At 49.3% G+C, this 26,174-nt stretch overlaps 1 protein-coding gene across 4 annotated transcripts in view; it reads left to right on the top strand.

Moving 5' to 3' along the window:
• PDXK (pyridoxal kinase) overlaps positions 1 to 26,174 on the top strand; it is a 282,079-nt gene that overhangs the window by 14,926 nt on the left and 240,979 nt on the right. For all 4 annotated transcript variants that reach the window (XM_030203776.1, XM_030203775.1, XM_030203777.1 and 1 more), the window contains exon 2: positions 4,314 to 4,368. In XM_030203776.1, the coding sequence (XP_030059636.1) occupies positions 4,314 to 4,368 (55 nt within the window). The remainder of the gene's footprint in view (positions 1 to 4,313; positions 4,369 to 26,174) is intronic.

The following is a 26,174-nucleotide window of genomic DNA, read 5'->3' as shown; positions in this document are numbered from 1 at the left end:
CACAAGTGTTGGCATGTGGTGTGGCTTGTTCCCACCCTATCTAGGGATTGCTTTAATACATCCCATTCGTAATGGATTCATCTGCTTGATGACAAGGAAGGGAAAATTAGGTTCTTGCCTTGGTAATTTTCTTTCCTTTAGTCATAGCAGATGACTCCATGAGCCCTCCCTCAGTGATTCATTGTGTGATTGATGTTGTTTTATGTTCAGTTTTTCCTGTAGATTTGTTCCCTCATTGGAAGAAGTTGGAAAACAGTCTTCAGGATTTCTGTTCTATTACAGGAGGTTGAGTTCGTCCCTCCTTTGTGTTATTGCTCCTGTTCTGGGGCGTTCATCCGCTGCGAGGAAAGTTCATGTTATGCTAATTTGCGGTGTAACACTGCTTTGGAAGCTTCAAATACTGAAGAGGCAGATGGAGCTAGCTGGCCATGAGGCACTATGGTTTTTCAGTGCTCTCTATCTCCCCCTGCTGGTTGATGGACACAACCCATTCATAATGGATTCATCTGCTATGACTAAAGGAAAGAAAATTACCAAGGTAAGAACCTAATTTTCCCTTAAACATCATGGACGCATGGGCAAAGGCATTTCAACTAAAACTCAACAATGAAAAGACACATTGTTTCATCCTCTCATCCCAATACAGCACGGACAACCACCTCAACTATCAGCATCCTAGATCACACCCTCCCAGTCTCAGAGATCCTGAAAATCCTTGGTGTAACATTGGACTGCTACCTAACCCTAGAGAGCCAAGTAAAATCCACAACAAATGTTCTTCACAATGTGGAAACTCAAACGTGTGAAGCAATTCTTCCCGAGGGAAATATTTCGTAACCTGATACAATTGATGGTGCTAAGCCATGCTGACTATTGCAATGGAATTTATGCGGGATGCAGGGAACAAATCTTAAGGAAACTTCAGACAGCTCAAAACACGGTGGCAAGACTCATGTTCGGGAAAACACGATTCGAAAGCACAACACCCCTACGCGAAAAACAACACTGGGTCCCAATCAAAGAACGCATTTCCTTCAAAATCTGCACTATGGTTCACAAAATCATCTACAGCGAAGCACCGGGATACATGACAAACTTGATCGACCTACCAACCAAAAACACAACCGCATCAGCTCGAAAGTACCTAAACCTCAACTTTCCAAGCTGCAAAGGACTAAAATACAAATCTATGTACGCATCCAGTTTTTCCTACATCAGCACACAATTGTGGAACGCTCTACCAAAAGCCGTGAAAACCACGTACGATCACCTCCAATTCAGGAAAAAATTCACCTGTTTCAAAAGGCATACCCTCCCGACCCAACATAAAAGCCTGAACTATGTGACACCACAACACTACAGTTCATAATGATCACCAAACAGTTCCTTCTGTTCTTGTTCTCCTTCATGTGGTCCCACCACATGAACCTTTTCCTACCATAACTTAACCTAGTATTTGTATTTGTTTACTCCGGAGTCTACCAACACCTCTCCGGCACCATGTAAGCCACATTGAGCCTGCAGACAGGTGGGAAAATGTGGGGTACAAATGTAACAAATAATAAATACTTATAGTATTCTAGAAAAAATCTGTGTGATAACCAAAACAATGTTTAACAACATTAAAGGGTTGAACGGTCAGTATTCTCAATGGAGAAGGGTAGATAGTGGGGTTCCCCAGGGGTCTGTGCTGGGACCGCTGCTTTTTAACATATTTATAAATGATCTAGAGATGGGAGTAATTAGCAAGGTACCGTATTTTTCGGACTATAAGACGCACCGGACCATAAGATGCACCTAGGTTTTAGAGGAGGGAAATAGGAAAAAAAAAATTTCCTTTTTCCCTCCTCTAAAACCTAGGTGCTCCGGTGCGTCTTGTCCGAATCCCTCCCTCCGAGTTCGGGATCGCCCTCCCCCCGGCCCTGTCACCACTTCTCCGTACTCACGTCATGCGATCTTCCCTGGTGGTCTAGTGACGTCGGGGCAGGAAAGAGCCCCCTCTTTCCTGCCCAGCGCTGCTCTCCATCCTCCTGTATGCAGCCTGACGGTGTCGGCGAGATTCAAAATGGCCGCCGAGAATTGAAGTCTCGGCGGCCATTTTGAATCTCGCCGAGACCGTCAGGCTGCATACAGGAGGATGGAGAACAGCGCGCTGGGCAGGAAAGAGGGGGCTCTTTCCTGCCCCGACGTCACTAGACCACCAGGGAAGATCGCGTGACGTGAGTACGGAGAAGTGGTGACAGGGCCGGGGGGAGGGCGATCCCGAACTCGGCGGGCGGCCAGCCAGCCAGCCAAATCTACCTTCGGACTATAAGACGTACCCCCCATTTTCCTCCCAAATTTTTGGGGAAAAAAGTGCGTCTTATAGTCCAAAAAATACGGTAATTAAATTTGCTGACATAAAGTTATTCAAAGTTGTTAAATTGCAAGAGAACAGTGTAAAATTATAAGAGGACCTTATGAATCTGGGAGACTGGGCATCTAAATGGCAGATGACGTTTAATGTGAGCAAGTGCAAAGTGATGCATGTGGGAAAGACGAACCCGAATTATAGTTATGTAATGCAAGGTTCCACATTAGGAGTCACTGACCGGGAAAGAGATCTAGACATTGTTGATGATACGATGAAATCCTCTGCTCAGTGTGTGGCGGCCACTAAGAAAGCAAACAGAATGTTAGGTATTATTAGGAAAGGAATAAAAAACAAAAATGAGGATGTTTATAATGCCTTTGTATCGCTCTATGGTGCGACCGCACCTCGAATATTGTGTTCAATTCTAGTCATTGCATCTCAAAAAAAGATATAGTGGAATTAAAAAAGGTACAGCAGAGGACGATGAAAATGATAAAGGGGATGGGACGACTTCCCTATGAGAAAAGGCTAAAGTGGCTAGGGCTCTTCTACTTGGAGAAAAGACGGCTGAGGGAACATATGATAGAGGTCTATAATATCATGAGTGGAGTGGAACGGGTAGACGTGAATCGTTTGTTTACTCTTTCCAAAAATACTAGGACTGGGGGCACGCAATGAAGCTAGAAAGTAGTAAATTTAAAACTAATCAGAGAAAATATTTGTTCACTCAACATGTAATTAAACTCTGGAATTTGTTGCCAGAGAATGTAGTAAAAGCGGTTAGCTTAGTGGGTTTTAAAAAGGTTTGGATGGCTTCCTAAAGGAAAAGTCCGTAGACCATTATTAAAATGGACTTGGGGAAAATCCACTGCTTATAATAAGCAGCATAAAATGTATTGTACTGTTTTGGGATCTTGCCAGGTATTTGTGACCTGGATTGGCCACTGTTGGAAACAGGATACCGGGTTTGATGGACCTTCGGTCTGTCCCAGTATGGCAATATTTATGTACATGTGTTCCGTGAATCAAAAATTAGAAATGAAAAAAAAAATTGAACTAATTAACTTCAATCAAAAATCACCGAAAACAGCAAGAAAAATCAAAACTAAAATCCCGATAAAATACACGGTCTAAGAAAATGGCCATTTAATATGGCTGTGGCAAAAATAGCCTTAGCGCATGGGAAAAACCTGTGCCACGACTTACTAAGGTCACTTCTTGCTACAACTTACTGAAATGACCCCTTAGATTGCAAGCCGTTCAGGGTCAGGGAAATACCTAGTGTACAGTGATATCCCAGGAATTTTTTTTTTTTTTTTTTTTAGTGGTTGCATCTCCCGCACGCCTTCCCCCCCCTGCCTATCTTAAAATCATCTCTGTTCCAGTCTTTGCCTGGGCAGCAGCAGCACTCACAGGCTGCCTGTAGCGTGCACTGGGACTTCCTCTGAGCTGCCCCGCCCTTCACAAAACAGGAAGTTGCGTCAGTGGGATGGTTTAGAGACTGCCTGGACAAAGACTGGTGTAGAGTTGAATTTAAGGTGCGGGGGGAGGGGGGGGGGTTGGGTCTGACAAGGGGTTTGTATGCAACACACACACCTTGAATAAATACACCACTGCTAGTGGATCTCAGTGTAACTTGCTTTGAGCCACTACTGAAAAGATGTGAGCTATATTCTACTATATAAATTTATCTGACCTGAGCATTGGCATTCCTGAGGGTGGAGGTTTGGGAGGAGTTAGCTCTTAAATGCACATTCTTAATGAAATATGCATGTATATGTATAAAATAAAACAGGGAAATTGTGCTTACTAAATAGCAGATGTAAATATATATGTGAACTTTCTGTGAGTTAATTTTCAAAGGAAAAAGATATGTCTCCTTTTTCTTAGAAGATAAGTGTAGCTTAAGCAATCTGCTTTGAATGGGAAAAAAAAAATCTTCTTTTATTTTGTGTTCCAGGTTTTGGGATTTGAAGTTGACAGTGTGAACTCCGTCCAGTTTTCAAACCACACAGGTAAAAAAAACAAAGCAAAACAAAACCCACACACTCAAACCACAGTTCTTCTTATTTTGGGGGTTGGAGGGAGCTACCAGGGAATGGGTTGTTTTCTAAGTAGATGTAAGGGTAGGGCACAATGAGAAAGTGTAACAAAGAGTTGAGTACTTAAGGATAGAGGGGCACAGAAAAAAAATAGTGTACCTAACTCCAGGCACACATTAAAAATGTGGGTTACAGAACAAAGAAGCACTGGTGGCTGGAATCCGCGCTGAAGCGGTCCTTTGATATCTCGTGCCTTTCCTTATGGGCGGCTATTTGCAGTTCCTATGCAGCCCAGGCCTGCCTTTCCTGGTTACAGCAGGCGGTTGAGCAGCCTGCCGATGAAGCGGGTTCCCTCACTGAGGTCGGCCCGTGTATGGAGTCTGCCCTGTCTTTTTTGGCTGATGCCCTTTCTGATCTGGTCAGAGCTTCGGCTAAGCAGATGTCTGTGGCAGTTGCTGCCCGCCGCCTTCTTTGGCTCCGGCATTGGGCGGCTGACATGGCCTCTAAACAAAGGCTGGTGAGGTTACCCTTTTGGGGTCTTCTTTTATTTGGGGAGGATTTGAAGAAGATTGTTAAGGACCTAGGGGACTCTAAGTCCCAATGGTTGCCTAAGGATAGGCCGAGGCTTTCTTCCAAAAGTCCTTCTTTTCCCTCCTCTTCCAGGCCACGTTTTTGCAAAGCTCGCAGGTATTGCCCGGGGCATTCTGCGGGGTTTGATCAACCTACCCGTTTCCAGCAGAGGAACTCCTTTCATTCGGACAACCGCGCGGTGGCGTCTGGGCAACGTCTAGGAGTTCAGGGGTGTCCTCCACAATGATGGGGCGCCGGTCCACTCGTCGGTTCCCGTAGTAGGGGGTTGTCTCTCCCTCTTTTTCGAGAAGTGGACCAAGATTACTTTGGATCAGTGGGTCCTAGACCTGATCAGAGAAGGTTACTGGCTAGAATTTGCCGTCCCAGTAGGAGACGCGTTTTTGGAGTCCCAATGCGGCACTATTGTCAAGTGGGTGGCAGTATAAGAGACCTTGCAGGTTTTGCTGAAGCTTGGAGCGGTGGTTCCAGTTCCTCCCGCCGAACGCGGCTGCGGTCGGTACTCCCATCTATTTTGTGGTGCCTCGAAAAGGCGGGTCGTTCAGACCTATCCTCGACTTACGCAGAGTTAACAAGGCCTTAGGAGTGCGACACTTCTGCATGGAAAACCTGCGCTCCTTCATTGCGGCGGTACAGCCAGGAGAGTTTCTCATGTCTCTGGACCTCAAGGAAGCGTACTTGCATATTCACATCAGCGGTTTCTCCGGTTTGCGGTATTGAGCCAACATTTCCAGTTTCGCACCTTGCCTTTCAGATTGGCGACTGCCCCTCGGATTTTTTCCAAGGTCATGGTGGTAGTGACTGCCTTTCTCAGGCGAGAGGGTATCAGAGTTAACCCCGTATCTCGACGACTGGCTCATCAGAGCGGATTCGGCAGACGACAGTCGACTTGCCACAGCCAGAGTTGTTACAGTTCTTCAGACTCTGGGCTGGGTAGTCAATATCCCCAAAAGTCACCTGATCCCCTCTGAGTCTCTCGAGTATTTGAGGGTTCGTTTTTCTTCCCGACAGCTGGCGGCTCAAGCTTCAGAATTGGGTCCGCCTGCTCCTGCGGATGCCTCGCCCTCAAGCTTGGGACTTTGTTCTGCTCCTGGGATTGATGACGGCCACCATAGAGGTGGTTCCCTGGGCGAGAACTCACATGAGACCGCTGCAGCTTGCTCTGCTTCAGCAATGGTCTCCGATTTCCCAGGAATACGAACGCAGACTACGGTGGCTTTCAGCGGCCCAGCGCAGTATGGATTGGTGGCTTTCCGACAGCAGGCTGCAGCAGGGGATGCCACTGGCTCTTCCTTTTTGGTGTCTGGTGATAACGGATGCCAGCCTTTCGGGCTGGAGAGCTCATTGCCGGGATGCTATGCTCAGGGTCTGTGGTCCACCGTGGAAGCGGGATGGTCCATCAATCACTTGGAACTGAGATCGATATTTCAGGCTCTTCTGGCCTTCCACAGGACTCTGAAGGGTCTTCCTGTCCGAGTTCTGTCGGACAACACAACAGCAGTGGCCTACATCAATCGCCAGGGCGGCACTCCGTGCAAGGCCCTGGCTGCGGAGGCGTCTCAGATCTGCGACTGGGCCGAGCGCCACCTAGAGCTGCTGTCCGCGGCTCACATAGCCGGTCAGAGCAACGTGCAAGCCGATTTCCTCAGCAGACATCAAATCGACCTGGCGTAATAGGAACTGGCAGACAAAGTTTTTCTTCAGATTTGTGCCAAATGGGGGACTCCAGGCTTGGATCTCATGGCGTCAAGCGTAAACGCCAAAGTCCCTCGCTTTTTCAGCAGTAGTAGAGATCCTCGCTCGGCGGGGTTGGATGCTCTGGCTCAACCTTGGCCCTCGGGCCTCCTGTATGTGTTCCCTCCTTGGCCCTTGATAGGGCGAGTTCTACTTCGGATTCATCTGCACCGAAGATTGGTGATTCTCATCGCCCCGGATTGGCCAAGGCGTCCGTGGTACGCAGATCTCCGGCGGATGCTGGTGGACGCACCTCTTCCTTTGCCTCGGGTTCTGAACCTGTTAGTTCAGGGTCTGGTGACTATGGAAGATTCTTGCCGCTTTGGTCTTGCGACCTGGTTCTTGAGAGGGCGCAATTGTCAGACAAGGGCTATTCTAATAAGGTTATTGCCATGCTCTTGCAGGCTCACACGCGGTCTACCTCTGCGACTTATGCTTGGATCTGGTGCACTTTTGAGGCGTGGTGTACGCCAAAGTCTATCACGCTGACTCTGGCGACAGTCTCGCTCTTACTGGACGTTTTGCAGGACGGGCTACAAAAGGGCCTGGCCTACAATTCCCTTCAAGTTCAAGTGGCAGCGTTGGCCTGCCTTCGGGAGAAAGTCTCCAGATTGTCCCTTGCTGCTCATCCAGATATTCTCCGTTTTCTCAGAGGGGCGCTTCGTCTCCGTTCTCCTTTGCGGTCGCCTTGTCCGGCTTGGAACCTGGGGCTCATGTTGAAGACGTTCTACTATCTCCGTTTGAGCCTCTTAAACGGGCTTTTGAGAAGGATGTGACTCTCAAGACAGTTTTTTTTAGTGGCAATGACATCGGTTAGAAGAGTGTCTGAGCTTCAGGCTCTTTCTTGTCAGGATTCTTTTCTGCAGTTCTCGGAATCTGGGGTAACTGTTTGTACGGTGCCTTCTTTTCTGCCTAAGGTGGTTTCAGCTTTTCACTTCAACCAGCCCATCTTTCTTCTTTCCTTCTCTAAGGAGGCGTTTCCGGACTCCTTTGGGCAATTGCGCCTTTTGGATGTCCGCAGGGCTCTGTGGCAGAATCTGCAGGTGTCAAATGAGTAGGTTAGGGATTCTGATCATTTATTTGTTCTGTTGGCAGGTCCCCGATGGGGGTTTCCGGCGTCTAAGGCCACTATAGCCCGATTGCTTAAGGAACTCATTTTTTCGGCTTATCTGCTTTCAGGGCGGTCGCTGCCTGAAGCGTTTAACTCGCACTCTATGAGGGCAGTGTCCTCTTCATGGGCTGAAATGGGTGTTTTTTTTCTCGTCTAGAGATCTGTCGTGCGGCTACATGGGCTTCTCAGCTCTCTTTCGTGTGGCATTACAGGCTGGAGGTGGCAGCGCGGCAGGATGTGCATTTTGGAGCGCAAGTGCTTGCTCGCGGAGTTGCCTGTTCCACCCTGCTTAGGGAGTGCTTTGGTACATCCCATCAGTTAATGGATTCATCTGCTGTTGATGACAAGGAAGCAGTGGCGTAGGAAGGGGTGGGGCGGTCCGCCCCAGGTGCACGCCGCTGGGGGGGTGTCAGCTCCGCTGGTTCACTGCTCTCTCTGCCCCGGAACAGGTTACTTCCTGTTCCGGGGCAGAGAGAGCATGGAACCAGCAGAGCCAACGCAGCTCCCAGAGACGACGTGCACTCGAGGCGGAGCGCCAGTGGTAAGAGTGCGCTCCGAGGTGGGGGGGTGCACGCGCCGAGGTTGGGGTACATTTGCTGCACCCGGGGGGAGGGTGCGCAGTGGCGACCCGCCCCGGGTGTCAGCCGCCCTCGCTACGCCACTGCAAGGAAAGGAAAATTAGGTTCTTACCTTGATAATTTTCTTTCTTTTAGTCACAGCAGATGAATCCATGATCCCTCCATGACTGACTTTTTTTAGTTTTTGTACAGATGTTGCATACAGGCATTGTGCCTCATCAGGAGTACTTGAAGACAAGCTATCAGAGTTTCTACATGCTGTTTTTATTGCGGGAGGTTGATAACGTCCCTCCTTTGTTTGGTTATTGCCCTGGTTCTGGGGTGTTTGTTCGCTGTGAGGAAAGTTTATATTATATTGCCTTTTTTATTCACTCTGCTTTGGAAATTTCATATACTGAAGGCAGAGGGGGTTGGGCATCCTGGAACACCATGTGCTTTCAGTGTTCTCTATCCCCACCTGCTGGTAGGCGGATACAGCCCATCAGTTAATAGATTTATCTGCTGTGGCTAAAGGAAAGAAAATTATCAAGGTAAGAACCTAATTTTCCCATAGTAAAATCAGAGTCTGTTCATCTAGGCTACCCACTTTCTTTGAAGACAGACTACAGTTAACAACATAAATGGGTCAGGCTGTTTTGTGTCAGATATGGTGTTTTTTTTACTGCTTTTGGGTAAAAGCTTCTACTTAGGTAGCACTAGACCTATCATTTTCTTTATTTAACCTTTGTCTTTGGAGATGGATGTCCTGATAGACTGCTGCTGCTGCCAGTTTAAGTTCGCCAGAATATTTTACAGCCATTCCCATTTTTTGCACACAATTGAGCATTTTTTCAGCAAGGGTTTGTTAGTTTGGTTTCTCATAATCTACTGAGAACCAACTTTTAAGAAAGCTTTGTTTTATTTTTTTCCTCACTATAAAAGATCCCTTTGAAATGCTGGCCTTCTGTTTTGCCTGTAAATGTTCAATCATTATTTATTATGTTCCCGTACCTAGAGAAATTATTCTTCAAAAGTTTTGCTTGTCATCTTTAAGACACAGACACTATTCATCTTTAAAATAAAATGAAAAACTGTAGAAAATGTGAAGCAGCATAAATACTGGCGAGCTAGATGCAAAGCATTGATAAGGCAGGCAAAAAGAGAATTTGATAAGAAGATTGCCATAAAGGCAAAATTCGTATAGCAACTTGTTTGGGTGAGTTTGAAAGCCGGTAAGGAGTCATTTGAATCATTGGATAATCGAGAAGTAAAAAGGGCACTTAGGGAGGGCAAGGCCATAGCCGTAGCAAAGAGACTGGTTTTTACTGAGGAAGATGTAAGAGAGATAATTACCATTGCTGGCATGGTTAGCTGTGATAAGATGGAAGGAACTGAAAGAAATCTCGGTGAACCTGGAAGATGCAGTAGGGAAAATAGACAAATTAAAAAATAGCAAATCATTGGTCTTGAGACCATTATTCAGTTATGTATCATTAGGTCGCCATATCACTAAAAGAAGTGTATTATGTTCAAATGGTTTGTAATGCGATGTGGAAGATGTGTTCTGTTTCAGGTTCTGTGCATTATTATTCAATAAAGACTTCATAAAAATTAAAAAAAAAAAAAAAAATAGCAAATCACCTAGACTGGATGGGATGCACTCTAGAGTGCTGAAAATTCTCAAAAAGGAAACTGCAGATTCATTAGTTTCTCAGAGGACAAGCAGGCTGCTTGTTCTCACTGATGGGTGACGTCCACGGCAGCCCCTCCAATCGGAAACTTCACTAGCAAAGGCCTTTGCTAGCTCTCGCGCGCCCATGCGCTCCGCGAATGCGCGGCTGTCTTCCTGCCCGAACCGGCTCGTGTTCGTCAGTCTTCTTTTGTCCGCGCTCGGGACGGTCGTGTTTTGCCGCCGTTTTGTGCCCCTCAAGTTGACCCTCGCGCGTCTTAGCGATTTCGCTAAAAAGAAAAAAAAAGAGAGACCTTTCGGTCTTGTCCCTTCCCGTGTGTCCAGTTTTTCCCCCAGCGTAAGTTTCCTTTTGCTTTCGGGATCGGCCTTTTTTTGGCCTCGGTACGGGTTTTCTCTCCCTTATTTTTGGTGCCTTTCGTCATCATCGCGAATTTTGATTTCGCCGGTGTGATTTTTCCGCCCATGTCATCGAAGTATCCCAGCGGCTTCAAAAAGTGCACCCAGTGCGCCTGGGTAATCTCGCTCACTGATGGGCACGCTTCGTGTCTTCAGTGTCTGGGGGCTGGGCACCGCCCACAGGCCTGCAGTCTTTGTGCTCTTTTACAAAAGAGGACTCAGGTAGCGAAATTGGCCCAGTGGAACGTGTTGTTCTCGGGCTCTTCGTCGACAACAGCACGGGACGTATCGAGTGCATCGACGTCGACAGCATCAAAGTCTTCGACCTCGGTATCGACTGCATCGTGGCTTCGACCCTCTGCATCGTCGGTACCGAGACATCGGAAGGCTGCGTCGACGTCAGTGGTACCGGGACCTCCACTGTTGCTGATGTCGTCGGACGGTGGTGCTTCGATTGGAGTGCTGGTGAGTGCTGTCCATTCCCCTGCTGGTGGCGGTGGGTCTCCTCCCGCCCTGAGGGCTCCTGCGGTACAGCCCCCCCGAGACCGACCTTCTTTGGCCTCGGCCCCGAGGAAAAGATGGTTGGATTCTACGTCCTCCTCGTCGGTACCGGGAAGCTCCGGTGACGTGCTTCGTTTGAAGAAATCAAAGAAGAATCGACACCGGTCTCCTTCCCGCCTCGGTACCGAGAGCTCTGGGTCGCCGAGGGAGTCGGCACCCAGTAGGCATCGGCACCGGGAGGACCGCTCACCCTCTGTTCAGGAGGTGTCGATGTGCTCCCCCTTGGACAGCCCGGAACCACCTCCACGCCCGGAACAGACTCTGACCTCAACGCCTGCATCGGCTTCCCAGTCTTTCTCCACAGCCGCTCTGCACGAGAGTCTCCGGGCCGTTCTTCCAGAGATTCTGGGAGAGCTGTTGCGCCCTTCTCCTCCTGTACCGGGGGTGCTTGCGCCACCGGTACCGTCGAGCAAGGCGCCGGCTGGCCCCTTGCCCGGGGTGAGGTCTCCGACACCGGTACCGCTTGCGGCCGCCTTCCAGGAAGACTCCACGACAACGTCGGTGGAGGGAGCTTCGCCAGTGCTGGCGAGGGAGTCTACCTCTCGGCGCTCTCACCGTGGCCGTGTTTCCACGGAGTCGAGTCGGACACGGCTTCAGACACAGGTTCATGAACTTGTGTCTGACACCGATGGTGAGGCCTCGTGGGAGGAGGAGGAGGACATCAGATATTTCTCGGACAAGGAGTCTGATGGCCTTCCTTCTGATCCCACTCCCTCCCCTGAAAGGCAGCTTTCTCCTCCCGAGAGTCTGTCTTTCGCGGCCTTTGTCCGGGAGATGTCTACGGCCATCCCTTTCCCGGTGGTTGTGGAGGATGAGCCCAGGGCTGAAATGTTTGAGCTCTTAGACTATCCTTCTCCACCTAAGGAAGCGTCCACAGTACCCATGCATCATGTCCTAAAGAAGACATTGCTGGCGAACTGGACCAAGCCTCTAACTAATCCCCACATTCCCAAGAAGATCGAATCCCAGTACCGGATCCATGGGGACCCAGAGCTGATGCGCACTAAGTTGCCTCACAACTCTGGTGTGGTGGATCTGGCCTAAAGAAGGCTAAGAGTTCTAGGGAGCATGCTTCGGTGCCCCCGGGCAAGGACTCTAGAACCTTAGACTCCTTTGGGAGGAAGGCCTACCATTCTTCTATGCTCGTGGCCAAGATTCAGTCCTACCAGCTCTACACGAGCATCCACATGCGGAACAATGTGCGGCAGTTGGCGGGCTTGGTGGACAAGCTCCCTTCTGAGCAAGCCAAGCCGTTTCAGGAGGTGGTCAGGCAGCTGAAGGCGTGCAGAAAATTCCTGGCCAGAGGGGTATATGATACCTTTGATGTTGCGTCCAGGGCCGCTGCTCAAGGTGTGGTGATGCGCAGACTCTCATGGCTGCGTGCCTCCGAACTGGACAATAGAATCCAGCAGCGGATTGCGGACTCCCCTTGCCGAGCGGACAACATTTTTGGAGAGAAAGTCGAACAGGTGGTAGAACAGCTCCACCAGCGGGATAACGCTTTCGACAAATTCTCCCGCCGGCAGCCTTCAGCATTCAGCATCTACCTCTTCAGGTAGACGTTTTATGGGGGAAGGAGGACTCTTCCCTACTCTTCTGGTAAGCGTAGGTACAATCCCCCCTCTCGACAGCCTGCGGCCCAGGCTAAGCCCCAGCGCGCTCCCTCTCGTCAGCAGGGTGCGCCTCAGCAAGGTCCCACAGCTCCCCAGCAAAAGCAGGGGGCGAGCTTTTGACTGGCTCCAGCAGAGCATAGCCGAGGTCAAAGTGTCCATGCCGGACGATCTGCCGGTCGGGGGGAGGTTGAAAGTTTTTCACCAAAGGTGGCCTCTCATAACCTCCGACCAGTGGGTTCTCCAAATAGTCCGGCAAGGATACACCCTCAATTTGGCCGCCATGTCTCCAAATTGTCCACTGGGAGCTCAGTCCTTCAGCTTCCAGCTCAATCAGGTACTTGCAGAGGAACTCTCCACCCTTCTCAGCGCCAATGCGGTCGAGCCCGTGCCACCGGGGCAAGAAGGGCTGGGATTCTATTCCAGGTACTTCCTTGTGGAAAAGAAAACAGGGGGGATGCGTCCCATCCTAGACCTAAGGGCCCTGAACAAATATCTGGTCAAGGAAAAGTTCAGGATGCTTTCCCTGGGCACCCTTCTTCCCATGATTCAGCAAAACGATTGGCTATGCTCTCTGGACTTAAAGGATGCATATACACACATCCCGATACTGCCAGCTCACAGACAGTATCTTCGATTTCGTCTGGGATCACGTCACTTCCAGTACTGTGTGCTATCCTTTGGGCTCGCCTCTGCGCCCAGAGTGTTCACGAAGTGCCTAGCTGTGGTAGCAGCAGCGCTTCGCAGGCTCGGAGTGCACGTGTTCCCTTACCTCGACGATTGGCTGGTGAAGAACACTTCCGAGGCAGGAGCTCTACAGTCCATGCAGATGACTATTCGCCTCCTGGAGCTACTGGGGTTTGTGATAAATTACCCAAAGTCCCATCTTCTCCCAGTACAGAGACTCGAATTCATAGGAGCTCTGCTGGATTCTCGGACGGCTCGTGCCTATCTCCCGGAGACAAGGGCCAACAATCTGCTGTCCCTCGTCTCCTGGGTACGAGCGTCCCAGCAGATCACAGCTCGGCAGATGTTGAGATTGCTTGGCCACATGGCCTCCACAGTCCATGTGACTCCCATGGCTCGTCTTCACATGCGATCTGCTCAATGGACCCTAGCTTCCCAGTGGTTTCGGGCTGCTGGGGGTCTAGAGGACGTGATCCACCAGTCCATAAGTTTTCTCAAATCCCTGTACTGGTGGACGATTTGGGCCAATTTGACTCTGGGACGCCCCTTCCAAATTCCTCAGCCACAAAAGGTGCTGACTACGGATGCGTCTCTCCTGGGGTGGGGAGCTCATGTCGATGGACTTCACACCCAAGGAAGCTGGTCCCTCCAGGAACGCGATCTGCAGATCAATCTCCTGGAGTTACGAGCGGTCTGGAACGCTCTGAAGGCTTTCAGAGATCGGCTGTCCCACCAAATTATCCAAATTCAGACAGACAACCAGGTTGACATGTATTACATCAACAAGCAGGGGGGCACCGGATCTCGCCCCCTGTGTCAGGAAGCCGTCAGCATGTGGCTCTGTGCTCGCCTTCACGGCATGGTGCTCCAAGCCACATATCTGGCAGGCGTAAACAACAGTCTGGCCGACAGGTTGAGCAGGATTATGCAACCTCACGAGTGGTTGCTCAATTCCGGAGTAGTGCGCCAGATCTTCCAAGTGTGGGGCACCCCCTTGGTAGATCTCTTTGCATCTCGAGCCAACCACAAGGTCCCTCAGTTCTGTTCCAGACTTCAGGCCCACGTTCGACTGGCATCGGATGCCTTCCTCCTGGATTGGGGGGAAGGTCTGCTGTATGCTTATCCTCCCATACCTCTGGTGGGGAAGACTTTGTTGAAACTCAAACAAGACCAGGGCACCATGATTCTGATCGCTCCCTTTTGGCCGCATCAGATCTGGTTCCCTCTTCTTCTGGAGTTGTCCTCCGAAGAACCGTGGAGATTGGAGTGTTTTCCGACCCTCATCACACAGGACGAAGGGGCGCTTCTGCATCCCAACCTCCAGTCTCTGGCTCTCACGGCCTGGATGTTGAGAGCGTAGACTTTGCCTCTTTGGGTCTGTCAGAGGGTGTCTCCCGTGTCTTGCTTGCTTCCAGAAAAGATTCCACTAAGAGGAGTTACTTCTTTTTATGGAGGAGGTTTGCCGTCTGGTGTGACAGCAAGGCCTTAGATCCTCGCTCTTGTCCTACACAGACCCTGCTTGACTACCTTTTGCACTTGTCTGAGTCTGGTCTCAAGACCAACTCTGTAAGGGTTCACCTTAGCGCAATCAGTGCATACCATTACCGTGTGGAAGGTAAGCCGATCTCAGGACAGCCTTTAGTTGTTCGCTTCATGAGAGGTTTGCTTTTGTCAAAGCCCCCCGTCAAACCTCCTACAGTGTCATGGGATCTCAATGTCGTTCTCACGCAGCTGATGAAACCTCCTTTTGAGCCACTGAACTCCTGCCATCTGAAGTACTTGAGCTGGAAGGTCATTTTCTTGGTGGCAGTTACTTCAGCTCGTAGTCAGTGAGCTTCAGGCCCTGGTAGCCTAGGCCCCTTACACCAAATTTCATCATAATAGAGTAGTCCTCCGCACTCACCCTAAGTTCTTGCCGAAGGTAGTGTCGGAGCTCCATCTGAACCAGTTAATTGTCTTGCCAACATTTTTTCCCCATCCTCATTCCTGCCCTGCTGAACGTCAGCTGCACACATTGGACTGCAAGAGAGCATTGGCCTTCTATCTGGAGCGGACACAGCCCAACAGACAGTCCGCCCAATTGTTTGTTTCTTTTGATCCCAACAGGAGGGGAGTGGCTGTGGGGAAACGCACCATATCCAATTGGCTAGCAGATTGCATTTCCTTCACTTACGCCCAGGCTGGGCTGGCTCTTGAGGGTCATGTCACGGCTCACAACATCAGAGCCATGGCAGCGTCAGTGGCCCACTTGAAGTCAGCCACTATTGAAGAGATCTGCAAAGCTGCGACGTGGTCATCTGTCCACACATTCACATCTCATTACTGCCTGCAGCAGGATACCCGACGCGACAGTCGGTTCGGGTAGTCAGTGCTTCAGAATCTGTTTGGGGTTTAGAATCCAACTCCACCCCCCTAGGCCCATGTTTATTCTGTTCCAGGCTACACTCTCAGTTAGTTGGATAGTTTTTAGGTCAATGTCAGTTATGTCCTTGCCGTTGCGAGGCCCAATTGACCATGTTTGTTGTTTTGAGTGAGCCTGGGGGCTAGGGATACCCCATCAGTGAGAACAAGCAGCCTGCTTGTCCTCGGAGAAAGCGAATGCTACATACCTGTAGAGGGTATTCTCCGAGGACAGCAGGCTGATTGTTCTCACAAACCCGCCCGCCTCCCCTTTGGAGTTGTGTCTTTCCTTGTCTTAGTCTTGCTACATACGGGACTGACGAACACGAGCCGGTTCGGGTGGGAAGACGGCTGCGCATGCGCGGTGCGCATGGGCGCGCGAGAGCTAGCAAAGGCCTTTGCTAGTGAAGTTTCTGATTGGAGGGGCTGCCGTGGACGTCACCTATCAGTGAGAACAATCAGCCTGCTGTCCTCGGAGAATACCCTCTACAGGTATGTAGCATTCGCTTTACAAACTACTTTCATGAAAATTGTCTTTGGTATTTGAAGATTGGAAGGTGGTTAATGGAACTCTAAATTTTTAGAAGTGTTCTTTGGGTAATTTGGTAAAACTATAGAGTGGTTGATGCTGATATCGGTGCTGGGCAACATGATAGAAAATATTATTTAAAAAACCCAAATCTACTGAACATATAGATGGTTGTGGTTTTTTTTTTTTTTTTTTAACCATATATAACATTTATGAGTGGTATTACACTAATTGAAATAATGTTCCATTAATTACAAGATAATTATTCTACACAAAATAATACTCTTTCTAATGACCATAATAATATGAAATTGATCCAAGAAGGAAATAGAAAAAGAAATTCCCTGCTTAAATAAGCAGTTTCACATTAAGTTAAATCAAGTAAGTAGCTACATTCCCAGGTGGGTTACTCAAAGCCTGCATACAGCGTTGCATAAGTGACTAGACTTGTACATTGACCTCTTCTCTACTTTTTAGAAAGTCTTCTAATTGTTTTGGGTCAAAAAATTGATATTGCTTAGACTGCAAGATTAATCTACATACACATGGATATCTCAAAAAGAAAATTTGCCCCAATCACCAGAGCTCTCGGGCGCAACAACAAAAACATCATCTTGCGTCTCTTTTGAGTTTCCCTGGATAAATCCGGGAAAACTCTCACTTTTGATCCCAAAAATAAGGAATCCAAGTGTCTAAAGGAAAATCTGAGAACTGCGTCTCTATCCATTTCCAACGCAAAGGTTACAAGCAGTGTGATTCTTTGTGTTATCACCTCAAGAGACGACTCTAGGAATGCGGTAAGATTCATTGCTCCTTGTTCTGGTAAATTTACTGATGTTTTAGTATCAGTCTGTAAATAATAAGCTCTAGATATTGGGGGCAATGAATTTTCAGGCATATCCAGGGTCTCCGTCAGATAGTTTTTAACCATTTGCATCGGAGTAATCAACAGTGACCGAGAAAAATTTATAAATCGCAAAGTTAGTCTCTTAGATTGGTTTTCTAAATATTCCAGGCGTCTTAAGGTAAAGTTCTTGTCTTTTACTAAAGTTTGCTCCACAAGTTCAAGCTTTCCAACTTATTCAGACAGTCTTTTAACTTCAGAAGCTTGGCTTTCACTAGACTTTAACTGAATCAACGCAGTCTCTGGCAAAATTTTTATTTTCCCCATATTTTTTAAAATTACTGTTTGTAATGCAGATTGGGTCTTAGAAGTCAAGTCCCAAAGTGACTCCAAAGTCACTACGGCAGGTTTCACTACCTCTCCCATTATACAATCCGGTAGAGGGGCTTTTGAAACTTGTTCCAGTATACTCACTATCCTTGATGAACCGACAGGAGTAGATGTTATTTCTGGTTCCTCCAAATTTTCAGCTCCAGTTCTCCTCTCCTGCAAACTCTCTCCCTGCTCAGCCTGGTCTCTCTCCAGGGGCTTGCTTGAAGATTCTCCCTTCTGGGTTGTGGGGGCGCCGCACGCATGACGGGGCTAAGGGAAGCCCCGGCTACGCTGCTGTCCTTCTCCAAAGTGCAGGCTCCTGCAGTTGGAGTAGACATCATCTCGGGACCGGGCAACACTGCGAAACGGTCCTTCGTCGTCTGCTGCATCTGGGGCATTCCGCTCGGCATGAATAAACTTGTGGATAAAGTTGAGCCACTTGATGTAACATAGTAGAGAATGGCATATAAAGACCTGGACGGTCCATCCAGTCTACTACTACTACTACTTAACATTTCTAAAGCGCTACTAGGGTTACGCAGCGCTGTACAATTTAACATAGAGGGACGGTCCCTGCTCAAGGAGCTTACTATCTAAGAGACAAGTGAACGGGACAGTCCCGATAGGGACGGTCAAATTGGGGCAGTCTGGATTTACTGAACAGTAAGAGTTAGGTGCCGAATGCAGCATTGAAGAGGTGGGTTTTAAGCAAAGACTTGAAGATGGGCAGGGAGGGGGCTTGGCGTAAGGGCTCAGGAAGGTTGTTCCAAGCATAGGGTGAGGCGAGGCAGAATGAGCGGAGCCTGGAGTTGGCGGTGTTGGAGAAGGGTACAGAGAGGAGGGATTTATCCTGTGAACGGAGGTTACGGGCGGGAACATAGGGGGAGATGAGGGTAGTGAGGGGCAGCAGACTGAATGCATTTGTAGGTAAGAAGGAGAAGCTTGAATTGAATGCGGTATCTGATTGGAAGCCAGTGAAGTGACCTGAGGAGAGGGGTGATATGAGTATATTGGTTCTGGCAGAATATGAGACGTGCCGCAGAGTTCTGAACAGATTGAAGGGGGGATAGATGGCTAAGTGGGAGGCCGGTGAGGAGTAAGTTGCAGTAGTCAAGGCGAGAGGTAATGAGAGCATGGACGAGAGTTCGGGTGGTGTGTTCAGAGAGGAAAGGGCGAATTTTGCTGATGTTAAAGAGGAAGAAGCGGCAGGTCTTGTCTATCTGCTGGATATGCGCAGAGAAGGAGAGGGAGGAGTCAAAGATGACTCCGAGGTTGCGGGCAGATGAGACGGGGAGGATGAGGGTGTTATCAACTGAGATAGAAAGTGGAGGAAGAGGAGACGTGGGTTTTGGTGGAAAGACGATGAGCTCGGTCTTGGACATGTTCAGTTTCAGGTGGCGGTTGGACATCCAGGCAGCAGTGTCGGATAGGCAGGCTGATACCTTTGCCTGGGTTTCTGCGGTGATGTCTGGTGTGGACAGATATAGCTGAGTATCATCAGCATAGAGATGATACTGGAAACCATAAGATGAGATCAGGGCGCCCAGGGAAGAGGTGTAGATTGAGAAGAGAAGGGGTCCAAGGACAGATCCCTGGGGAACACCAACAGATAGGGGGATAGGGATGGAGGAAGATCCATGAGAGTGAACTCTGAAGGTGCGGTGGGAGAGATAGGAGGAGAACCAGGAGAGGACAGAGCCCTGGAACCCAAATGAGGACAGTGTGGCAAGAAGTAAGTCATGATTCACAGTGTCAAAAGCGGCGGATAGATCAAGGAGGATGAGGATGGAGTAGTGGCCTCTGTATTTGGCAAGGAACAGGTCATTACAGACTTTAGAGAGTGCTGTTTCTGTTGAGTGAAGAGGGCGAAAACCGGATTGAAGTGGATCGAGGATGGTATGAGAGAGAAAATCAAGGCAGCGACTGTGAATGGCACGCTCAAGTATTTTGGAGAGGAAGGGTAGGAGAGAGACAGGGCGGTAATTGGAGGGACAGGTAGGGTCAAGTGATGTTTTTTTGAGGAGAGGTGTGACTAAGGCGTGCTTGAAGGTGTCAGGGACAGTTGCAGTGGAGAGAGCGAGGTTGAGGATATGACAGATGGAGGGGGTGACAGTATGAGAGATGATGTTAAGTAAGTTGGTGGGGATGGGATCAGAAGAGCAGGTAGTTGATTTCGAGGAGGAAAGAAGGCGAGCGGTTTCCTCCTCGGTGATGACAGGAAAGGAGGAGAAAAAGGCCTGGGTTGGTTGGGTGAGGGAGAGGGTTGCAGGGTGAAGAAGAGATGGCTTGCTAGTGAACTGAAGGTTGATCTTTTGCACCTTGTCGTGGAAGTAATCAGCCAGTGATTGAGGAGAGAGCGAGGGTGGGGTGGGAGCGGAGGGCACTTTGAGGAGGGAGTTAAGGGTGGAGAAGAGACGACGGGGGTTGGAGCTGAGAGAATTTGTCAATTGGGTGTAGTAGTCCTGTTTGGTAAGGAAAAGGGAGGAGTGGAAGGAGGATAGCATGAATTTGTAGTGAAGGAAGTCTGAATGGGTGCGAGATTTCCTCCAGAGGCGTTCAGCAGATCGGGCGCAGGAGCGAAGGTGACGGATGCAAGGGGTCAGCCAGGGCTGGGGATTAGTACGCTTTGTGGGACGGGAGGTGGAAGGTACGAGGGTGTCCAGAGCAGAGGAGAGAGTGGCATTGTAAGCGGAGACAGCCTTGTCGACAGACTCGGAGGACATGATGGAGGGGAGGAGATTAGAAATATTAGAGGATAGGGTGGGAGGGTCAATAGCCTGGAGATTCCTGGAGGTAGTGGTTAAAGTTGGATGGGGCTGAGGGGGGGTGAAGAAGTGTGAAGGTGATTAGGTGATGATCTGAGAGAGAAAGAGTTGAAACATGGAAATTGGAGGGAGAGCCGGAAGAGGAGAGGACGGGGTCAAGACAATGGCCGTCTCGGTGAGTAGGGGTGGTGGAGCAAAGCTGGAGGTTGAAGGAGGATGCTAGAGTGAGGAACTGAGAAGCGTGAGGGTCGGACTGGTCATCAATGTGTATGTTAAAATCTCCGAGAATGAGGGACGAAGATGAGGGTTCAAGAAAGACGGAAAGCCAGGCATTGAAGTTGGTGAGGAAGGAAGAGAGGGGTTTATTAGGGGGGCGGTAAATGACTGCCACTCTGAGTGGTAATGGGTAGAATAGCCGGATGGAGTGAGCGTCAAAGGATGAGAAGCAGTGAGACTGCGGTAGGAGGAGGGGTTGGAAACTACAGGAGGGCGAGAGATGTAGCCTGATGCCTCCACCGCGGCCAGCTGGGCGGGGAGTGTGGGAGAAGAGATAACCTCCATGACAAAGGGCCGCGACTGAGGCAGAGTCGTCAGGGGAGAGCCAGGTTTCAGTTAGGGCGAGCAGTTGAAGGGAACAAGAGATGAAGAGATCGTGGGTGAAGGGCAGTTTGTTGCAGACCGAGTGGGCATTCCACAAGGCACATGAGAAGGGGAGGGAAGAGGGGGGAGGAGGGGAATAGAAACGAGATTGGAGACATCACGGAATCGTTTGCATGGATAGGAGGAGGACAGGTTAGGGGGGCCTGGATTAGGATTAATGTCTCCCGCGGATAGCAGGAGGAGGAGCAAGAGAGTGCGGAGGAGGGTGGGGGAAGTCAGGCGATGAAGGCGACGAAGACGGGGTGCACTGAGGAGGAATGGTGATGGGTTAATGGCAGGAAGGAGGTGTTGAAGGTTAAGAGCGAGGAAGGAGGAGGGGGCCAAGAGAGAAGGTGAGGTGGTGAGGGATGCAGTAGCGAGCAGGACGGGAGGGAACACGGGTGGGCAATGAGTTCCAGTGGTAGACAGCGGTAAGGGGAGGGGAAAAAGATTAGGAAGGGACAGTGCAAGGAAGAGAATGTGGACAGGGGCCATAAGTAGTGATCGCGGTGTAACAGGTGTATGTGTAGTGATTGAGGTGAGAAGCAGATAGATAGAGCAGATATCTGGATTGGAGGCTTGGAATTGAAGGGATTGATGGACTGGAGAGCAGGTAAGTCAATGGCTGACAAGTTAGCAGCAGGCAACTTGCAGGCGGGCTGGAGCAAGCTGGTGCAGATGGACAGGAACGAAGTCAATGACTGACAAGTTAGCAGGTAGGCAAGTAAGTCAGTGGCTGAACAGCTAGCAGGCGGGCTGGAGCATACTGGTGCAGATGGACAGGAACGAGCAGGGAGAAACTGGAGAGCAGGTAAGTCAATGGCTGACAAGTTAGCAGGCAGGCAAGTAAATCAATGGCTGACAAGCTAGCAGGTGGGCTGGAACAGGCTGGTGCAGATGGACAGGAACGAGCAGGGAGAAGCTGGAGCAAGCAGGTGCAGATGGACAGGAACGAGCAGGGAGAAGCTGGAGCAAGCAGGCTGGAGCAGATGTACTGGAGCAGGCAGGCTGGAGCAGGTGTACTGGAGCAAGCAGGCTGGAGCAGATGGACTGGAACACTGGAGCAAGCGGGGGAAGCTGGATCGGCGGACTGGAACAAGCAGGCTGGAGCAGGTGGACTGGAACAAGCCAGGGGGAAGCTGGTTCAGGCAGACTGGAACACGCTGGAGCAGATGTACTGGAGCAGGCAGGCTGGAGCAGATGGACTGGAACAAGCAGGGAGAAGCTGTAACAGGCGGAATGGAACACTGGAGCAAGCAGGGGAAGCTGGATCGGCGGACTGGAACAAGCAGGGAGAAGCTGGTTCAGGCGGACTGGAACACGCTGGAGCAGATGTACTGGAGCAGGCAGGCTGGAGCAGGTGTACTGGAGCAAGCAGGCTGGAGCAGATGGACTGGAGCAAGAAGGGAGAAGCTGGAACAGGCGGACCAGAACACTGGAGCATGCAGGGCAAGCTGGATCGGCGGACTGGAACAGGCTGGGATCATGCAGACTGGAACAAGCTTGGAGCAGGCGGAACAGGTGGACTGGAACACACTAGAGCATTTGGACTGGAGCATCAGGCTGGAGCAGATGGACTGGAACAAGCAGGGGGGAAGCTGGATCGGCGGATTGGAACAAGCTGGGATCAGGCGGACTGAAACAAGTTCAGATCAGGCGGACTGGAACAAGCAGGCTGGAACAGATGAACTGGAGCAATCAGGGGGGGACGCTGGATTGGCGGACTGGAACACGCTGGGGCAGTTGGACTGGGGCAGCAAGCAGTCTGACCAACAAGGTACACTCATTACATAAGGTATGATGTGATACTTTATATATATATATACAGTGGGGGAAATAAGTATTTGATCCCTTGCTGATTTTGTAAGTTTGCCCACTGACAAAGACATGAGCAGCCCATAATTGAAGGGTAGGTTATTGGTAACAGTGAGAGATAGCACATCACAAATTAAATCCGGAAAATCACATTGTGGAAAGTATATGAATTTATTTGCATTCTGCAGAGGGAAATAAGTATTTAATCCCTCTGGCAAACAAGACCTAATACTTGGTGGCAAAACCCTTGTTGGCAAGCACAGCGGTCAGACGTCTTCTGTAGTTGATGATGAGGTTTGCACACATGTCAGGAGGAATTTTGGTCCACTCCTCTTTGCAGATCATCTCTAAATCATTAAGAGTTCTGGGCTGTCGCTTGGCAACTCGCAGCTTCAGCTCCCTCCATAAGTTTTCAATGGGATTAAGGTCTGGTGACTGGCTAGGCCACTCCATGACCCTAATGTGCTTCTTCCTGAGCCACTCCTTTGTTGCCTTGGCTGTATGTTTTGGGTCATTGTCGTGCTGGAAGACCCAGCCATGACCCATTTTTAAGGCCCTGGCGGAGGGAAGGAGGTTGTCACTCAGAATTGTATGGTACATGGCCCCATCCATTCTCCCATTGATGCGGTGAAGTAGTCCTTTGCCCTTAGCAGAGAAACACCCCCAAAACATAACATTTCCACCTCCATGCTTGACAGTGGGGACGGTGTTCTTTGGGTCATAGGCAGCATTTCTCTTCCTCCAAACACGGCGAGTTGAGTTCATGCCAAAGAGCTCAATTTTTGTCTCATCTGACCACAGCACCTTCTCCCAATCACTCTCGGCATCATCCAGGTGTTCACTGGCAAACTTCAGACGGGCCGTCACATGTGCCTTCCGGAGCAGGGGGACCTTGCGGGCACTGCAGGATTGCAATCCGTTATGTCGTAATGTGTTACCAATGGTTTTCGTGGTGACAGTGGTCCCAGCTGCCTTGAGATCATTGACAAGTTCCCCCCTTGTAGTTGTAGGCTGATTTCTAACCTTCCTCATGATCAAGGATACCCCACGAGGTGAGATTTTGCGTGGAGCCCCAGATCTTTGTCGATTGACAGTCATTTTGTACTTCTTCCATTTTCTTACTATGGCACCAACAGTTGTCTCCTTCTCGCCCAGCGTCTTACTGATGGTTTTGTAGCCCATTCCAGCCTTGTGCAGGTGTATGATCTTGTCCATGACATCCTTAGACAGCTCCTTGCTCTTGGCCATTTTGTAGAGGTTAGAGTCTGACTGATTCACTGAGTCTGTGGACAGGTGTCTTTCATACAGGTGACCATTGCCGACAGCTGTCTGTCATGCAGGTAACGAGTTGATTTGGAGCATCTACCTGGTCTGTAGGGGCCAGATCTCTTACTGGTTGGTGGGGGATCAAATACTTATTTCCCTCTGCAGAATGCAAATAAATTCATATACTTTCCACAATGTGATTTTCCGGATTTAATTTGTGATGTGCTATCTCTCACTGTTACCAATAACCTACCCTTCAATTATGGGCTGCTCATGTCTTTGTCAGTGGGCAAACTTACAAAATCAGCAAGGGATCAAATACTTATTTCCCCCACTGTATATATATATATATATTTATACCTGATCTTGATTTGTGCTTGCTGTTTTTAGGGCATAGACTGTAGAAGTCTGCCTGACACTGTCCTTGTTCTAAAACTTCTGAAGTTGTCGTTGAATCCCCTGAAAAGCTCCACTTCAGCCCATCCAAATCTATTCAGCCATGATCAGGGCACAGACCATAGAAGTCTTTCCAGCACTGGCCTTGTTCTCTAACTTCTGAAGCTGAATTTGTCCAGTCACAATCGGGGCACAGATTGTAGAAGTCTGCCCAGAACTGGATTTGCTTCCCAATTACCAGTGTTACCACCTAATCTCCGCTCAGTTTCTTTGGATCCATTCCTTCCAAACATGATTCCTTTGTGTTTATCCTACACATTTTTGAATTCCATTATTATTTTCATCACCACCTCCTGCAGGACGGCATTCTTGGTTTCTACCACCCTCTCGGTGAAATAATACTTCCTGACATTATTTCTGAGTCCCCCCCCCCTTCAACCTCAATTCATGTCCTCTAGTTCCACTTTTCTGGAAAAGGTTTGTTTGTGGACTAATACCTTACAAATATTTGAACATCTGTATCATATCACCCCTGTTTCTCCTTTCCTCCAGGGTATACATGTTCAGGTCATCAAGTTTCTCCGCGTACGTCTTGCTACGCAAACCCCATACCATTCTTGTCGCTTTTCTTTGAACCGCTTTGTCTTTTTACCTCCTTAGCAAGATACAGCCTCCAAAACAGAACACAATACTCCAGGTGGGGCCTCACTAGCAACTTGTACAGGGGCATCAACACCTACTTTCTTCTGCTGGTTATACCCCCTCTCTATGCAGCCTAGCTTCCTTTGGGTCGTGGCCACTGCCTTGTCGCATTGTTTCATCACCTTGAGATCCTCAGAGATACCATCACTCCAAGGTCCCTCTCCTGAGCCGAGCTTACCAATCTCTCCCCTCTTATCTGGTACATCTCTTGGATTTCTGCATGCACCCCAAGTGCATCACTGTGTACTGCTTTGCATTAAAAACTGCCAGAGTCTTGACCATTCTTCCAGCGTTTGGAGATCCCTTCTCATGGTTTCTACTCCCTCCAGGTATCCACTTTATTGGTTTTCTCTGAGAGCGCTGTAATTTTGACATCCAGCTGCTCCACAACCATTTCTCAAATTTTGCAGCCCTCAATTCCTTCAACATGATGGCTAGTGCATCCTCCTTCCCCGGCATCACTTGAGAAAGCCGCGGGGACCGTCCTGGTAAAGGAACACTTCCGGTGGGGCTCATGTCACCCACCTCCCTCGGCTTTGGAGCCTTGCTGGAGTACATCTCTTTAATTGGGGGTGGGAGGTGTTACTCTTGGTTTTAAGAACGTGGGGCATCATGCAATGCCAAACAGGTGCTGATAAGATTTCCTACACTGCTTACCCTACGGTCAGACAATTTCAAGACAAAAACACCAAGGTGGAGCTTGGAGGGACATGGAGCACTTTTACACATGTCCGCTCCATATGGAGGCTCAACTGGAAGTTGTCCTTTTTGTTTTTTAATAAGTGATTGTAAACTTCTTTGTTATTTGAAAGGCAGTATATCGAGACTAGTAATAAACATGAAGTCATATAACTCAGGAAGGGGCTTGGAGGTCAAACATGATTGAGCTTCTAAAACTGGAGAGATGTGGAATTACAGATACCTCTTCTGTGGAGGGCAAAAAGCTGGAAACCACCTGGGCAAAATTTTGGGATACCCTACAACCAACAGCAAAAAGCAAAATTCTAAATTGAGAGACTATGTAGGTAGACGAGAGACTTTGAATACCTGTGGATTGATAGTAGGTTTATAGAGGTGGGGGGAGGGGGGTGGAGTTGGGGGGAGTTCAGGGGGGGAG

Source organism: Microcaecilia unicolor, chromosome 5 (genome assembly GCF_901765095.1).
Source record: "Microcaecilia unicolor chromosome 5, aMicUni1.1, whole genome shotgun sequence".
Lineage (NCBI taxonomy): Eukaryota > Metazoa > Chordata > Amphibia > Gymnophiona > Siphonopidae > Microcaecilia > Microcaecilia unicolor.
The sequence above is the reverse complement of the archived record's forward strand: the minus strand, read 5'-3'. Positions and strand labels throughout refer to the sequence as shown.